The 18,911-nt window shown below is 39.7% G+C and overlaps 2 protein-coding genes across 3 annotated transcripts; one reads left to right on the forward strand and one right to left on the reverse strand.

The window, feature by feature from the left end:
* Positions 1-2,933: 2,933 nt before the first annotated feature.
* Positions 2,934-14,241, forward strand: LOC135703308 (GILT-like protein 1). The gene is made up of 3 exons (XM_065224494.1): positions 2,934-3,579; positions 3,655-3,819; positions 13,561-14,241. Exons 1-3 carry the CDS (start codon positions 3,472-3,474, stop codon positions 13,978-13,980), a joined length of 693 nt encoding a protein of 230 aa, XP_065080566.1. The 5' UTR covers positions 2,934-3,471; the 3' UTR covers positions 13,981-14,241.
* Positions 14,242-14,686: 445 nt separating this feature from the next.
* Positions 14,687-16,822, reverse strand: rept (RuvB-like helicase 2 rept). 2 transcript variants are annotated; one of them, XM_065224473.1, is made up of 3 exons: positions 16,709-16,822; positions 16,030-16,329; positions 14,687-15,969 (listed from the first exon to the last, which is right to left on the reverse strand). In XM_065224473.1, exons 2-3 carry the CDS (start codon positions 16,291-16,293, stop codon positions 14,836-14,838), a joined length of 1,398 nt encoding a protein of 465 aa, XP_065080545.1. In that variant the 5' UTR covers positions 16,294-16,329; positions 16,709-16,822; the 3' UTR covers positions 14,687-14,835. The 2 variants fall into 2 exon arrangements, with proteins under 2 accessions (XP_065080545.1, XP_065080544.1); XM_065224472.1 differs by having other exon boundaries at positions 16,030-16,338.
* Between the last annotated feature and the right edge of the window lie 2,089 nt (positions 16,823-18,911).

Genomic DNA, 18,911 nt, shown 5'->3' on the forward strand with positions numbered 1-18,911 from the left:
AATTCCAGTACTACACTATGTTTGTTTTGATTCGCTATGAAAAATTGACAGATAAAATGAAGGGTTCGTGGATTTCCTATGTTTCGAGGGGTGCATCGATTAGCTTGGGACCGAAGATAGTACCAGAGCTGAGCCAAAAGTTGAGCTCGTTTCTTCGGGACCTTCTGGTCTTAGAGTTTCCTCTATGGTATTAGCACCGACAAACCGACATGAATGATCATACAAAGTAACATCAAATTTCTGATCAAAGCACAAAACTGACATCTGCCGCCGTGTTCGCGAAAAATGTGTATCCTAGCCACGAACACACATACTAAATGTATGAGTTGGTTCGTGCCTAATCTATTCCGGGCAAATTATTTGTATCTAGATAACAAATTTCTATGGTTTTGACAGATGGGATCGCTGCACATTTGAATCCACCGTATTCTCGATCAAGAGCTAAGTTTTAGTTTCATGTCGGTTTGTCGGTGGTATTAGATTAGCCTTTTCCATTTCCCCAAGCGTTGAAAGACAGATGGTCAACACACGGGCCCCGTAATCTCATTGTTCTTGTGGTTTTTTGCGTGAGAAGAATGGATGTCAACCACTGTACCGGGACCATCTCCAAAAGAGTATTTACTTTCTGCTAGAATTATCTTCTCCTTAATAAAATTTGTATGGTTATTTTGTTTAACGACGTGTTTGGGATATCATCCAAACCATTTGTGGAAAAAATCGACTATGTGAGTTATCGTTCGTTTATGCGGTATTTTTTTATTAGAGCTGTCTTCCTTCAAAAGTTGTTTTTCAGATCAGCCTTGATTAAAGCCCTTTAGTTAAAGTATGGACGACTGTTATCACATTTTGAATTTTTCTCAGGCACTTTTGATCCAACTGCAATTATTACTCTCTCATACCCGAAATGTGCCACGACCAAATTGGCACAACGACGCCCTATAGAGTTAGTATTCAAGAGCAAATTTTCATTACGTCGAATGTAACAAAGGTAAACAAAGTCGAGCTATCAGTGTCAATCGATTCTCCTGCTATTACACTATATACTGTCCGAATATAGGATCAAATCCCATTTTTAAATTTATTTACCAGTCAAATTGGTTTTTGACGTAATCACCTTCCGATCAAAATAGTTTTCGATGTTACTTAAGTCACCCAATTTCTATGGAGATGCCGTTTGACTGAAGTAACAGTGCTGAGAAACCCGTGAAAAGTGTACGTTCGTCGTTTCGCTTTCTCATTATTAAAGTGAATAAATCGAACTGTTTGTTGCTAAGATGATTTCGGTGGTCCTAAAATTATGAATGGGCTGCACGTAAGGAGACGGAATTGATAATTCTCCCGAATATCCACTTTGACTTTAGTAACAATAGGGGTAACCAAACGTCGTATAATAACTTTTGACTCAAAAACCAGTATTTTTTAGCATGAAAGCTAGCGATTTGCATTTGTATGATTTAAACCCTGCTAAATATGTTAAACATTGCTATCACTATGAGATTATATGTGTTTACTTGGAAATAGGAATAACTTTTCGGTCATCAAAACAAAACTATATTTTTCTCGGATTGGTGCGAATGTTACTTACGACATAATGAAAATTTGCTCTTGTATTAGTGAGCAGTTTCACTAATACTAGAATTTTACTGGTTGAAAATAAAAAACAAACCGCTGTCAAGTCGAACACTTTGACAGCTGATTTCGTGGTTGAAAATAATAAACAAATCGATTTTACACGGCTACACTATAGACGAGTGCACGGATGGATTTGAGTTCACTCACTCGACAAAAAGTGACACAACAGCGGGGCCCTGTTTACTAAAAATGAACACATATGTGTTCGGTCACATATGAACACATATGTGTTCGGTCACATATGAACACATATGTGTTCATTATTAGTAAACAGGGCCCCGCTGTTGTGTCACTTTTTGTCGAGTGAGTGAACTCAAATCCATCCGTGCACTCGTCTATATACCCCGTTCACATTACAGCCTATATCACGTAATATAGGCTGTCTTGCAATGAACACGCATACAAAGGATTTCCAGTGAAAACTAGATGTATGAGTGCTCATTGCAAGACAGTGTATATCACGTGATATACGTTGTAATGTGAACGGGTTATATGCTGGGGGGGGGGATGTGCTGTCAAATCAGCCTACTGATCATCTTGTATGAAACTGGTTCCAAACGTAAACGAACGCTGTAGGTTTCTTATGGCTTGTTTAAGTTTGGAACCAGTTATGCGAGGTAGGCGACGATTGTTCGTATTTGACAGCCACCTCCCCCCCTTGGTTATATGTTGTTAATACGCTCTCCGATGCGCAGGGTTGCAATGTCATGGGTAACAGGTCTGGCAAAAATAATGCATTATCTCTTTCAATCTACCGCTGTTCTTACGCAACGATGAGTGTGACGTCAAATAAATATCGCGATAAATATGAACAGTGGAAGAATTACAATTAATGGATTACCGAGGTAAAACAATCGGTTAAGTTGTGTGAGTGAAACCACTGTACGATCAAGCAATTAGTGCCGTCACTAATTAACCACTTTATTCGAGTACTTAAAATGACGTTTACTACCACTCGAACTTTAAAAAAATAAAACATTATTTTGAGATTTTTTCTTGTAGAACCTCGAGAAAAGTAGCCAACATTTGTGAGTTTCATAGAAAAATATAAATTATTTGGTCCAGTTTTGTGAAATCACTGGTAGAAAGTCACGCCAAAACTGCTTGACAAAGTGGTCATTGTCGCATACTTCACAATCTGCCTCACCTCTCTTTGTACATCATTGGGAGAATTAAAGAGTCGGCAAATTCACACTGCCGGACCTGTTCTCCATGACGTTGATTGATTTGTGCCGCTTGAAAGAAACCAATTCCACGACGTCAAATCAAACGCCAAGCTAGATTCAGCTTCTATAGTTCAGTGATAAGGACATTCTCAGCAGCGCAATACGTAGCCAGGCTATCGAGTAGTTAGATAGCCGAATACATCTCTTCCTATCCTGACATTCTGTGCGGAGAAGACCTATTGTCCAATACTTATAGACTTGCTGCGGTGTTAAACGATTGTATTCAAATTTAGTGTAATAAGTTAACTGTTATTTATGTTAGTTGTATTTATTTGTCGGTGAAGTTACGATCCGGTGTCGCTTGAGTGATTTTTTTTCACGTATGATTGCTGATAAGTGCAAATTTTTCTTTTGATTGCCTCCATATACATTAACATTACCCATACCAAGTCCCAAGTGGAGTCATTAAATATTGTTGCCATTGTATTGCAAGCTGCATTCGTGCGATAAAACAATGCCACAAGTTTCAATTCGCCGTGCAGATATGGTCTTATAATCAGCGAGAAAAAACGATTAGTTTGCAGATTACCCGCCTTGCTTTACTGCTGCCAAGAATTTATTATACCGTCATAATCAAATCTAGTCCCGATAAGCTACAGCAAAACGCCCCAACATGTACCAAAAACGCTTCTTGCGAATTGTCTACCTGCTCCTATTCGTAGTAGTAGTGATACTACTCTACAAGAGCTTCACTAATGCTCCGGAATCGAATCAATTACAGGTAAATCCGTCTTCCCAATAATGATGTATCGGTCCGAGTGGTTTAATTATGCATGGATTTGTTGTCTTTTTTTAGGATGATTCCTTAGCTCGCCCAGCTGACGCGGCAGTCTACGTGATGGTCTTCTACGAAGCACTTTGTCCGGATTCGAAAAATTTCATCATCAAACAGCTTGAGCCAACCTTTGCCCGGGCACCCCATTTGATTGACATTCAATTTGTTCCGTACGGAAAGGCATCGGTGAGTGTTGTATTAGGTATCTATACTATAAAGTGGGGCTGGGCTGTTCATAAGCTACGTAGATAGTTTTTGAAAGGTTTTTGATTTTTGTAAATTTGTATGGACCGTAGACACTTGCCAGCCCTCTAAAGTGTCTACGTGGCTTATGAACAGCCCCTAGGTAGACATATTCGACTCGATATATTCAGGAAAATTAGTTTACTCCTTTGTTTGGTCATGCAAATAGGACGCTCTCTGAGAAGTCCGTTTTGTTGATACCAATGTTCGTTTTGCACAGCACTGTTCAACGTGCGGATCTCAGTAGTGATCATTCTAGTCCAATATTGTTGATCATTATAAATTTTAGCCAGAATTCATGAGAAACAAACAAAATGCAGCCTGAAACATGTTCATCGAGCATATTGATATACGGTAGGTAATTGAAAAAAAAACAAGTTTAGAAAGGTTGATGAACAAGGCTGGTTTAGCAGGTCATAGTTTGATGTTTGTTGCTATGAAAAACGTAAAACGTCGATTCGAAAGTAAAAATGTTTCAATGCAAATGCAGGCCGTGGATTCGGTTCTCGATCCTATTAAGGAGTTTTTCGGGTTGGAAACATTCTCGACTTGTCTGGACATTAGAGTGTGTTTGTCACATTTATGCCGCAGATACACTTGGATGGCCAACTATGAGCATGAGCATAATAAATTATGAGCACATCGATGTATAGTTTTTGGATTTGCTCATAATTTATTATGCGTGTAATTGGGTAATGCTTCGAAGAACACTAGTAAGTAGGTAAATACAGTGAATGCGTTTTACCCTGGAGAAGTTGGTTCTAAAATCATGAAATTCATTTTTTAAATTCACGTATTAATAATCTAATAATCGGTGAATGTATGGGTAACTAATGATGATGATGATTGAAGGATGTTAAAAATTTACTTATTCTTTGTTGAACCTTAATAGCTTACAAACCATGTAATGCGTACTAATATGTCTCGAAATCAATTTTAACAGCATTGTTTTGGATGTTTTATATTTTATCCACAATCTTATGATAATAACCTAGTGGAAACATATGCTCAATATATTTATGAAAAGAAATTTTACTAACGATGTGAACTTGATTTTGTACTAAAGTGAGCGGTGAATGGGCGCACATGTTAATGGTATACATGTTAAAAACATTAAAATTTTAAATTGAGCGTTCTTACGATAGCAGAAGTTAACACAGCTTAAGCCACGTCTTAAAGTTGCGCCTAAATTCAGGGTGGCCATTGAACCGGAAATTACCCGGGAATTGAAAACAACCGGGAATTTGATTGGAACCTTAAAATAATTAATGGAATTCTATTAATATATATTCTAATTCTGATATCTCATATATTTCTTCTAGCGCGGGCATTTAAACTTGTCCATAGGTAGTACAGAATATCAAAAATTAGGTCTGAGAACTAAAAAAAAACAATGTATTTGACAAAAGTATATTTAAGGTTTAACTCAGGAAACAATAAGAAAGTCAAATATGGTAATAATGATCTGTCATAGAAAGTCCTAGCACAGTGTAATCTCTTCAAAACTACCTTTAGTTGGTCTTACTATTTTCTTGAAATGCTGAAATGCAATCACCCATATTCTTGTTTTCGTTCGAACCGTGTTTTCCATACAAAAACACTTGGAACATGGGTGAATGCTTCAAAGTGTTAGAAGCCTAAAATTTTGTACATATCCAAGAGCCATGGTTTTTTTTTTATAAAATTTCGTATGGTTCGAAACAAAATAATTGATCATCAATCATTGCAATGGTGATATTGAACCTGCCACCAATTAATTTGTATCGAACAATTAGAGGTTTGGGATTGGAGTGCAGGATGCTCATTATGCCCCACCTGTTCACTATGCTCCTCTTGATGATGATGATGATAATTGTCTACCACTCATTGTAGCACGGAAACTAGGTCCGATAGCAGCGGGCGCTCCTCACTGTTTGATTTGATCAAGCTTAATTACCTCTGATAGTCCTCAACATGTCACTGTATGAAGGGCCAAAAATGGTTTTGGTGTATCGATAGGTAAATTCACCTATACTGCCTATAACCCCATATCAGTCCCATATGGAAAAAGTAGGCATTGAGAAAATGGCAGCTGAAGTTAAGAAGTGCAATTTCCATGTAAATATTAAAACAATCATAGTAAATTAATCGACAATTTTGTCAAGTTAAAATCAGTTGCAATGAAGCTTGCATGTATTGTTATATTAACGAAAAATATGGCGATTCAAAAAACAGAAATGTGGCTAGACCTCTGGATGATTGAATTTCAGGATGGGACTGATATGCGACTACTTTGCTTGATGGGACAAACTTGATGTTGTTTTCACATTTTCCATAATCAAAGTCCGTAGTTATATCACGTAATATGAAAGTAGATGCCAATTGATAGTGGATAAAGTTATTATCTTAAAATTGAAGAAAATCCATATGGGACTGATATGCGATTATAGGCAGTATAATACGCCTCCACGGGATGATAGAGAATCTCCTTCCAGCCAAATGATCAAACAATCGGTCAAAAAACGAGTCGTCCGACAGAAGGATACCCCAATGAGTGTGGAGAAGAGCCATCTCTTTTTCCACGAGATGTTAACAACAGGGAGTTGACAATTTCACTCTCCCCATCCAAATCGCTTCTATCAGGTGCCCTGCTGGTCCTTCCCAATCATTGTTTTGTGTATATGAGCAATATTGAAAATTCAAAATTTAAAACGATCTCTTTAGCTGTTTCTTCACTATTCTATCCAATTTTCGTGCCTATTTGTGAGCTCGTTTTGTCCTTTTCTGCATCACTGCTAGTCGCTACTAGTCTCCCATGTTATTTCTGATGTGTTCTACGACATTTTGACGTCCAGTATCTTTGTATGATGATCTTAAGTTCCTAGTTGTGTCTAATTTATTTATTTATTTATTTATTTTATTTATTTATTCATCTGACTGACTTTTTGTCGTCTTAATGAATGTGATGGGGAAAAGACAATTTAAATGGCGTAAAAACCCCATATCTTTTCACAATACAGTACAAACATTACAAAACAAGCACATCTGTGAACATAACATAAAGTGGACATGGCTTCAAATATCAACTGTAGTCAAAAACATAAAAAAATTATAATTCTATCAGCTCCATTGGACATCCATCATCCGAAGCAATCCTCGTCGGCAGTGGTGAATCGAGAAAAAAAAATGTTACAAGTAGCATAATCGTTACAATTTAGGAGCAATGGAATATTACTCACTTTTCACAATAACGAATCTCACTCGATCCATTAATGCGATTCAGTCCGTCTACGCTTAAATGTTGCCACAGTAGAGTTGAAGTCGAGGAGGATGTAGACTTCGTTGAACCTAGTCGACATAAAGCGGACAGGATCATGAAGACCGTACAAGGAGTTGCGGGGCTCAAGCAGCAAAAAGTTCCGTTGGCGAAGTAATCGTTCAGGAACGTAAAGGTTAAGTTGACCTAGTAACTCCGGCGCGTCAGTTTCTCCTGTGATCATGTATATTTTGACGTTATCAGCGTAAAATACACGGCAGCCAGATGGTAGTACGAGAGAAAGCTCGTTGATGAAGAGTGAGAATAACAAAGGACCCAGGTTGCTACCCTGTGGTACGCCAGATAAGTTTGAAAATTGTTCCGAAGATTCAAATCCGATATTAACGGTGAGGCTACGATCCGTAAGGTGTGATCCAAACTAGCTAACAAGATCCGCAGAGACACCAATTCTTCCTAGACGTTTCAGTAATATTCCGTGGTCAACTCTATCGAAAGCTGATTTCAAATCAGTGTATGCGGTGTCGATCTGAGCACCAGCATCAATGTTGCGTGTGCAAAACGAAGTAAACTGGACGAGATTGGTAGATGTTGATCTGATCAGTAGAAATATAATTCTTGCAGGAGTCGAAAAGTACATAATTTATTATGATTTCGAAAACCTTCGAACAACCACACAACGAAGTTATTCATCTGTAATTCTCGATGTTCTGTCGATCCCCCTTTTTAAACACGGGGAACATGACCGAGAGAGAGGTTTGAGTCGTCGTAAATGTATATTTCCCCAAGGTGGTTTCGAAGATGGCCTGCGCAGTGGAACAAAATCAACCTAAAGGGTGATACGGTCAAAACTTGGTCAATATCAACTTGACGTATTTCTTTCAATTTTGCATTTAAAAAACCTGAACACCCCTCATTTTGAAGGTGTGTGTGTGTAGAATGTTGCTCCTATTTTGATTTTGGAATTCACTCTTCAGTTGTCAAAATGCCGTCCAAGCAAGAAGAGCAGCGTATCAAAATTTTGCTCGCGCATCGCGAAAATCCGAGCTACTCGCACGCAAAGTTGGCAAAATCGCTAAAAGTTGCCAAATCAACCGTTACAAATGTAATTAAAGTGTTTGGGGAACGTTTGTCGACAGCCAGGAAGTCTGGATCGGGGGAAAATCGAAAACCGGAAGCCGCTGAGATGACAAAGAGAGTTGCCGGTAGTTTCAAGCGAAAACCCTAACCTCTCTCTCCGAGATGCCGCAAATAAGCTGGGTGTATCGTCTACAACCGTGCATCGAGCCAAAAAACGAGCCGGACTATCGACTTACAAGAAGGTAGTGACTCCAAATCGCGATGATAAACAAAATACGACGGCCAAAGCGCGATCCCGGAGGCTGTACACGACGATGCTGACGAAGTTTGACTGCGTGGTAATGGACGACGAAACCTACGTCAAAGCCGACTACAAGCAGCTTCCGGGACAGGAGTTTTATACGGCAAAAGGAAGGGGAAAGGTAGCAGATGTTTTCAAGCACATGAAACTGTCAAAGTTCGCAAAGAAATATCTGGTTTGGCAAGCCATCTGTACCTGTGGCTTGAAAAGCAGCATTTTCATAGCTTCCGGGACTGTCAACCAAGAAATTTACGTGAAAGAGTGTTTGAATAAACGTCTGCTGTCTTTCCTGAAGAAACACGGTTGTTCCGTACTGTTTTGGCCGGATTTGGCATCTTGCCATTACGGTAAAAAGGCCATGGAGTGGTACGCCGCCAACAACGTGCAGGTGGTTTCCAAGGACAAGAACCCTCCCAACACGCCAGAGCTCCGCCCAATTGAGAAATACTGGGCTATTGTCAAGCGGAACCTAAAGAAGACCAAAAAAACTGCTAAGGGCGAGCAGCAGTTCAAGGCAAACTGGCTTTCTGCGGCGAAGAAGGTGGACAAGGTGGCTGTACAAAATCTGATGGCAGGGGTCAAGCGTAAGGCCCGGCAATTCGGATTTGGAAAAGCGGAAGCCTAACTGAATATTTTTCCTGAATTTTATACTAATTGAACTTGAAAAAGAAATTTAATTTGATTTTTTAAATAAACGATTTCACCGATTTACACGCGTTTTCCCTTGACCAAATTTTGACCGTATCACCCTTTAGTAACTCTTCAACACACTGGTGAAGTACTCTACAGCAATGTCAATATCTTCAGCGGATTCAAGGATGTGCCAGTCAGTTTGGCGAAGCGCTTCAAGTAATCCTCCAAAATCAGCGCGGTGAAAGTCAAGTCCAGGTTCGTCCGGGAAACTCTCAAATTCAGTAGGCTGTGCGAGACTAATAGTTACTTCAAAAGCGGGATGATCGGCATCAAGAAAAGAGAGTGGTTCTACAGCTGCTTCAATCTGGCATCGAGAGAGCGTTGCTTCATTCACCAAAGCGAAATCCAAGATTCGCATGTTCTGATTAGTAATATAGGGGAAATGACGGCTTCGGCATGCCAGACTATTTTCGGCAACACAAATTGAGACACTATTTTCACTGGATTTTCTTACAAAAACACTTCGCTGAATGCATGCAAACGATTCTTTATGCTTTCAGCTTCAATTTGACTATACTTTTACCACTGAGAAAAAGCAATCTAGCAAGGTTTTCTTGAAATGCAACACACGCACTACAAATTGTAGCTGATTTCAGGTTGCCGATAATAGAACAGCAGATTTACATGCAGTTCAAATGGAACGGTTGCCGAAGAAAAGCTGGTTGCCGACAATACTCGCTCTCACTAGAGAAGATTGGAGCTTTGTTAAAGTGTTTCAAAACAGTTTTTGACAATTCTTTCGACTGAAATTGTTAGAGCAGCTGGCAGCAAAAGATTGTAAACAAACCAATACTGCATATGTGTGCGTTCCTTAGAGAAAAAGGCTATAGAAAGAAGGTCGCTGCTTAGGTTGCCGAGAATACGTAAATTCCCCTAGTTAACTTGATACAGACCATGCAGATTGAAGCCATCGAGTAACGAGGCGCAAGCAACAGAGATGTGAGATTGCAATGCATCTACGGAAGGGCGATCGTTGCTTGGTGTGTTCCAGACAAGTCCCGATTGATTATAATCGCCAAGAAGAATAGCATGATCGTTATTCCCAAGGTGTGAATGTATCGCTTCGATAGACTCGATATGGTTATTCACGCTAAGTAAATCATTCTTGCGGTCAGATGGAAGGTAAATTACACCAATACTAACTGAACATTGATGCAGTTTCAACTTAACCCAAAGCTGTTCTAGAGATACATTTACCGGAGTGGGATCAATGTACCCGTTGAAATTAGTTGAAATAGCGATCAACACTCCACTGCCAAGTGAACTGTAACATCAATGCGGAAAATGGACAGTGTCTCCGGGAATTTTCTTAACGAGTAGGGAAACTAGGGGCAAGAAGGTCACCCAGGGCAAGTGTGCCACCCTCAATATATTTTGAAAATGAAATCATTTCAATCCTATCTCACGATAAACCTATGCACGGTATTCCTATGAAGCATTCTAAAAGGCATCGCATGTGCTACATTTTGCAGCTCTTCTTTCACTTTTACTTTGTTAACTCCATGGTACCGGAAAAGATATAGATATACAGATTATTAGCAATGATGTGATATAACCACAACGGGATGGCCGTTCAGAATGGTTCAACGGATTTGAAATGAGGGAACATTTAAATTTAACACGATTTAAAGTATTTCAATGCAACATTACATAATGTAGCATAATCCCAAAAAGCCGCTCAGGTCCATTGGTGATGCTGACATTCCAAGAACCGAGTACCAATTCGGGGTTTTTTTTTGTAGTGATCACAGTGGTAGCATACACTTGCTTAAACTCTACACTGGACCCCTTTTATTGATAAATTTTGCTTCTATGAGCATGTATTTTAAATCAACACACAGACGTTCTCTCTGGCTGAAAATCTCCTTAATAAAGACTACCAACCAACCAACCAACGAACCACAGACGTTCTTAGGCTATGGTACCCGCTTGGTCACTGTTGTTTTTGTGTTGATCCAAATAGTTTTGATAATATAATTGCGCAGTCTTGTTTTTTTTTTAAAGGTTGATTTTTGTCCCAGTCTTGTCTTCTGTCGTCACTTATTTTGTCATTTTGTCTTGTGTATTAACCCCCACTTGTCTTGTGTAATGTGTCAACTTGTGTCTATTGTCCTTCCCCGTCTGTTTTAAACTCGTTCTGTTACTCTGTAATGACTAATTTCATTGATATATAACAATAGAAATAACAAATAATAGGATAATATGGTTATTTCTCGATTACTTTTTCAAAGGGACGCACCAGCTCCTGCAAACAATGCATCCGATCGTCGATCCGGCGCAACCGGCAGCTCGCACACGTTTACCAAACACCACTAGCAGGTAGAGGAAAATTTCCCCTATATGATGATAGTGCTAGCATGCGTGGGCGAGTCTCCAGTTACGCCAAATCGACGATCAAACGCACCGCCTACAAAAACCGATACGTTTCTTTGAAAAAGTTATCGATATTTCTACTAATTAATGAATTATTGACGATTACCGCTCATGATCCTTGGCTTCACTATGATTTTAACTCCCCACTTTTTGATTATTTATCAAATACCTCTCCGAGTATATAACGCCCCGATGCCTTGTTGGTTTATTGTCTCATTTGGATTGGTCCTGAATTTGTTTGATATCCTGTTCGAAGTAATTCTATTCCTTCTCCTTAGTCCATTGAAATCACGTTATTTCTTTGAGTTCCCCATATGATTCGCCATTCATAAAGATAATGGGTTAAAAGGGAGTAAAGCATACATAAAGGTAGATTAGTATTAGTTGTACTTGATCCAAACAATAGAAAGAAGCATAGATCTAGATAGAACTGGAATTAGGGCGTAACAGCTTTTGTAAACAATAACTTTGATTTCGATAACGATAACGATGATTTCTAGAAAGTTAAGGCTCGCCAACGCAAATCAACAATACCATCTGGTAGAGGAAGAGTTCCCCTACCTGACGGTTGTGTTGGTTTGCGTGGGCGTACCTTGAGTTCCTAGAATTCCATAAAAGTCATTGTTTACAGTAGTTGTAACGCCCTAATTCCAGCTCTATCTAGATATAAATTAGTTGGAAAATAAAACTAATATATAACTAAAAGTGCAATGGATGAGTGTTAGTTCCAGGATCATTTTAGTGTTAAGAGTTATGTTAGTTTTGATCCGTATTCAGCCCTGCTGGCCCCTCTAGCACTATTTGCAGAAATTGTGATTAGATTATGCGACACTGCTACTACTACTATGTTAGATATGACTTGTGAATACTGTTTTCTAACGCAACGCAATGTTTCAATGAAGGTGTCTTTAAATAAATCACTCAATCAATTTGATTTTTGAAAGTTGGTTCAAAAGGGTTTAGTTGACACATCATACCTTACCGAAAACTAAAGCACAACAATTTTAATTCTTATTTCAAACCTATCAACATATTTAACACACCTTTCCTAAAACATCACTTATTCGCAAGCGCTTGATTGAAGATATGACTGCTATTGACATTGCCTGTAATTAACAAATATACTAAATAGAAAGATTTATTATACAACTCTAAAAGCTAGTTGTCTCCCTAAGCGGACCCCCCGCGTCCTATCACTTATGTTAATTAACTTTTTAATTCTCTAATTGAAGTTCATTTAATGATTATTTAGTCTTATTTAGTAAATAACTGAAATCTCTAATCTACCTACACAATCATAACCCATGCTTTTAAACTAAAATTTAACGTGTTTCAAGTACTTCTGGCTTTGACATATATTAATTATATCTTTGTTCGTCCCAGGTGACACCTTCAAGTGACCAAAATGCTTCACTTTATAGTTAGTTTCCAAGCTAATTTTAAATTGTATATTGTATAGGGTAAATGTTCCAATTGGGCACTTTCTGAAATATTTCAATAGTACAATTCCCTTGCAAACCCAAATAAATCTACCGGCGTAAAAAAAATAAGAGTGATTTGCGGCAAAACCCGCCAGTATCGCACCCAACGTCAGTGCCTATACGTAAGCGTACTACAACGCGGCTCTCAAACAATGGAGTAACAAGTGTGATACTATCACTGCTAGACTAGATCTTTGGTTCTCTCATGCAGTGGTTCATCAGAGAGGGGAAGCTTAGTAATCCCCATTGCCTGCCCATGGCTCCATTCTATTGCGGCATGAGCCAGCAACGCCGGCCATAAACCCACCGTCTCCAACACTCCACTAAAAAGCATGAAATTAAGCCCGCCCACCAGCCACAAGGTGCAAAAACTAACCAATGGGAGGGAAGAACCGAGTACCAATTCGAGTTAAATTGTTATCTACTTTCGTGTTCCAGTTCTTTACACCAAAAAAAGCCGATCATCGTTCACATCTAATATACTACGTTCTCTCTTTTCGCAGACTAGCACCAAATCGGACGGCTCGTTGGCATTCGACTGCCAGCACGGCCCCATCGAATGCGAAGCGAACACCATTCACGCCTGTGTCGTGGAAGCCGTACACGATGCCAAAATCCGCCTGAACATGGTCGCCTGTATGATCCTTGACAATATGATCCCGAAGGATGCATTCTACCGGTGTGCCAAGGAGAACGGCGTAGAAATCGAGTCTATCCAAAAATGCTACGACAGTCCGCACGGGGCTGAATTGCTCAAACTGCACGGTGAAGCGACGCATGCACTGCGACCACCGGTCAGCTTCATTCCGACCGTCACCCTGGACGGTCAACAGGGACGGCAAGCTTCCATGCTGAAGGATCTCTTCGGCGAAGTATGCAAGATTGCCTCCGGACGGGGACCGAAACCGGTGGAATGCGAATGATAGCAAATGGTACTGTATTCGATAAATCGGTTCCTCCGAACCGAGGTGTACGATGAGGTCCGTCAAATTCCGGGGCGTATCCAACGCTCGATCCTACTGCTATTGCAGTAAGTTGAAAAAATTCCCTCTGATTTGAATCCTATTTATGTGCAGCAGTCAGTCAGTACTACACACAACGATGATGCCCTCCACAGAGACTTGTTTAGAACATCGATTTACTAATAAGTTTGAATGAAATTATGTGTTTGTTCAACCAAAATGTTTCCCACGTTTTCCATAAAATAGAAAAAATTAACAAAAGTACATTACCACGCACGCAAATAGAACAAGTTTCGCACTGAATAGAAGTATAATAGGTATTCCTTGTAGATTCCAATTTTGAATGTTACTCACTCAGACCAGTCTAGTATAGGATAATTCATGTCTAATCATACCAATTAAACGACTAAATAAATCGATTGTTTGTCCAATTGGTCTCATTCTGATGCAATGTAGCAGAATAGTGTCCACCGGTAGCGAAACCGTATAGCAATAGAGAATATCCTAAAATGTACTGATAACTAACCTGGTAGCTGGAATCTATCTACAGGTACATGGAAAAATGTAATATAAGTGACTAGTTATAAATAAACATAGAATGTACCCAACAAACCGCAACTTTTTTTTTTGCGAATGACCGGATATTTCGGACCTATTGACAACTCCCTTTTATATTACCATTAGTTTATTGGCTTTGTACGACTATCAGCACGCCTGAATGTGGCTCGTTAGCATAGTTTTAATATTATAAGATTGGAATCCATACACGGAACTTATATGTCAAATAGTTTGCAAAGCTTCCTACCTTCTAGTAACTTAACTCGTCTCCACTTCCATAGCCTGTTCTGCCTTGGTCAAACTGTCATCGTAGAACATATACTCATCCTGGTACTCCTTCATGATCTTACTCGAACGTTTCTCATCCAAGAACAGAGAATAAACCTTCCGAATGTCCTCGACGGTAATCTCCGCAGCCTTACGCCTTTTGCTGACCAAACTGGCCGTCGTGATCGATTGAATGGCATACCGTAGGCTGGTCTCCGTTGCGATACGTCCCAGAACCATCAATGCTTCGTTGTTAATCTGACAATCTTCTTCCTCACAACGAATCTTGAGAATTTCCTTGACTTCCTTCGCCGTGTAGGGAACCGTTCGGATGATGATCATTCGGTCTAGCAAATCGATTGGAATTCCATGAGGACTGCGGTAGTTTGTGCCGCGAATTTTGGTTATTCCTCGATTGGTGGCCATTATTACGACTGGGGCCATATCACTTTCCAGAGCCCTATTGAGGAATGAGAAGCACTCGATATCCAACATATGTGCCTCGTCAATGAACAACACTCCGGGGTTGATTTCAGCTTTGCCTTCCTCGCGCCACTCCATGACCTTGCTGTTGATCTGATCACGAACTTCTTGTTTGATTTCACCGGTATCTCCAGCGAAGAGAGCCAGGAAACCGTGGGTCCTGCTGTTGATGACATCGATTTCGTGAAGCGTTACAGTGTGAACCACTTCCTTTCGCTTTTGCAACTCTCCTTCTGGACATTGGACAAACCGAGTCTGCGCTCCGGTTGCATCATAATCTCTGGCCCTGGTGAAGCTCCTACCCAACTTGCTAACCTTGCCGGAAGCTTTGTCAATCGTGATTACATCCCCGGCCTGAATTTTCTCTCTCATGAAGCACTCGATAATCTTATTACCAAGATCGTAGTTCGTTTCCATGTCCGTAGTCTTGATAGTGACCTTTCCCACCTTCTTACCTGTTCCGGAAGCTGGACGATCGATCTGAATCTCGACGACTTCCCCCTCAATGATCTCCGTCTCTTCCTTTATACGAACGCCTATACTTTTACGCAAAGCTTGCGAAAGAGCTTCTGTTTTGTTCATCTCCAAGGAGTAAATTTCCGAACCGGACATGCTTGTAAACGGTGTTTCGTTTCCAAGGGCCTGAAATACTCCAATAATTGCGCTTATTATCAGCTTTGAAGAAGCTCACCATAAACTCACCTGCGCCATTCCCACGGCAATTGCCGTCTTTCCGGTACTGGGTTCCCCGGCTAGCAAAATGCAACGCCCGGCCATTTTACCATCGCGCACAATTTGCACCACAAGACCGGCGGCACGGCGAGCGTCTTTCTGGCCCACCATACCCTGCGACACGGCTCGAGCTTCCAGCACATCGTCCAGCCCCAGACCACGGATGTGCGAATGGGCACCGATCCGCTCGATGCGGGTAATATCTCGAACTTCTATTTTGTCCAGTTCGGCCATTGCGTCGAAGTTTCGCAAACAATCTGATGATAACCGCTGACTGTCCTGTGTAGGATTAAAAAAAAATCAAATTCAAACACCTGTGATGGATTGACGGTCGAAATCAAAACAACAAAGCGGAAACCAAGGAAACCGCTTTCCGTATCGAATGTTCTAGTTGCTGGAAGTTTTGCAGAAGATAGATTATTCAAAATTTAATAAGAATAAAACGTAAATAGAATTTTATATTACTTAGGTAAATATTTTCGAAAAATTATTATATTTTATATATTTTATTATTATTTTATTATCAATATTGAATTTGAGAAAAGCGTGAATCGAAACGTTGGAAACGCGTTTATAGCAAACTTTACGAATTTATGAATAAGCTATTGAACCAGCTTAAGCAATATATAAATTAATAATCAATACGTACAGTATTTTCTTGGAACAAATGATCAAGCTAATTTTTAGCCCTATTTATGGAGGAACTATTGAAAAATCGATCTTTTTGTCGGAAGCCAAGCAGCTCGCTGTGGTCACTACAAATTAAAGGTTATGTTTTGTTTTGTTTTTGCGCTTGCTTTTGCCGTAGATTTGACGGATTTGACGCAACAGTACACGCTATTTCAAAACTACCCAAAGCTGGGTAGAATACACCCCGATCGGTCAAAACTGAACCTACCCAAAAATGGGTAAACTATGTAGCGAATGACAAGTAACTGTTGACAAATAAACAAAGTCGATCGGATTCATATCGATGTTGTTCATTTGTCAACTTGTCACTCGCAACATAGTTCACCCATTTTTTGGTAGGTTTAGTTTTGACCGATCGGGGTGGATTCTACCCAATTATGGGTAATTTTGAAATAGCTTGGTAAAAAACACGGTAAAAGTAAATTACGTAAAAAGTGTAGACGGAAGCGAAATAATAGAGTCTATATACCTATAAAAATCCTCCTGTTTATCCCCCGATTTGCGTCGAGGAAAAAAAAAGTTGGTGATTATTGCGAGGATTATTGTCGGTTAAGTTGGACACCGTAATACCCGAGGGAATACCCCACACGCGACAGTTATTCTCGTTAATGACGATTCTGGAGGAATTTGCGTTTGGTTGTTTCGCCTATTTCAATTGATGGTCCAGAAATACACTGAACCAACAGGACATATATGCATGTCCTGTTATGTCTAATAAATTTGCACAATAAGAAAATCCAATGAAAACGATATGATTGAAAATGTGTCAGGTAAATTCTACATGAATATCGGATACATTTACAATGCTGATAAGTTAGTAACTTTTATATGATAAATGAAAATCGGTCAAATTATAAGAATTAACGGAAACGGCGCCGGTGGTGTAGTGGTAAGCGTGATTACCTCTCACCCCAACAGGCCTGGGTTCAATCCCAGTCGGCGCCGCCGAGATGTTCTGAGGCATACACAGAAAAAAAAAGATGTTGAATATTACATCCAAACTGCTGCAACCAGGTCAATCCATCGGTTGTGTAATACAACGTTGTACGATGTACATCGATTTTGCGAACAAAATTACATCCATTGATGTAATATTGTATCTGCTTTTTGCTATTACATCATTATTTCATACATCAGCTTGAAATACATTGATCGATATTACATTTTTTTTTTGCTGTGTAACATCTCTGATCACGCCTTCCTTCGGATGGGAAGTAAAGCCGTTGGTCCCCGGTTCATGAGTTTGATGGGTCGATAGGTAGGGTCCAGGTGTGGGAGCTGCCTTCCTGGCACGTCGGTAGCATTGGTGCTCAGCACGGAAAACAAGATCGACGGAAAAAACAAACCAAAGGAAAACAAAAAAAGAATTAACGGAAATGGATAGGAAACCCATAAGCACAAACTTTACTTTTCTCTAGAATTTCATATACATGTCATAAATCAATCTAATGTCGTTTTCGTTTTTGCGGTGTAGTACTGGTGTAGTATAAGCAGGAATAAGCGCGAGTCTTCGATAGCTCAACATCATTTGTTTGTAAACAAAGGTGCATCCTATATCTACACCTTAAAATTTTTCGGTGTACGGCAGTGTAGCACCGGTGTAGCTACATCGCAAAAACGAAAACGACATAATTAAAATGTATTTCAAAATCACATGAAATTTACTTCTTGTTTTAACACATATTTTATCGGTTCTAAAAATAAATCGAAAAATTAACATCAGGCAGTGGAAGGTGGTGTTTCGAGTGCTTTCACAGTAGTATTTTTTTTTTATTGTAGCTGATTTAGGATTTGATCCAGGACTGTTAATGTGTCATGCTGTCGGTATATTCACTCGGTTCCACAGGGCCATGGCTGACTTTGAGATTGAGATCGTTCAATTAGCATGAACGAGAGCATGAACTAAGATCAACTCTCCCGACATGGAATGTAGTACAGCAATAGAGGTAATCTTGGTACAGCGTTATGCTCGTTTTGCTAGAGTGAAGAAAAATAGTAATGTCAAATTTATGTTCCGTTTCGATGGTGCCGGGTGTTCAAATCTTTCTTAAGATTCCTGTTTCCAATAAAACAACCTCTACATTACATGCCTTCATGGAACTGGTTAGTGAAATTCCAATACTAGTGCTGGAATCTGGATAAGCCGTAAAGAAAGTTTCCAA

The sequence above is a fragment of the Ochlerotatus camptorhynchus genome, unplaced genomic scaffold, assembly GCF_037179485.1.
Source record: "Ochlerotatus camptorhynchus isolate MF236.1 unplaced genomic scaffold, CSIRO-AGI_Acam_v1.1 ptg000211l, whole genome shotgun sequence".
Lineage (NCBI taxonomy): Eukaryota > Metazoa > Arthropoda > Insecta > Diptera > Culicidae > Ochlerotatus > Ochlerotatus camptorhynchus.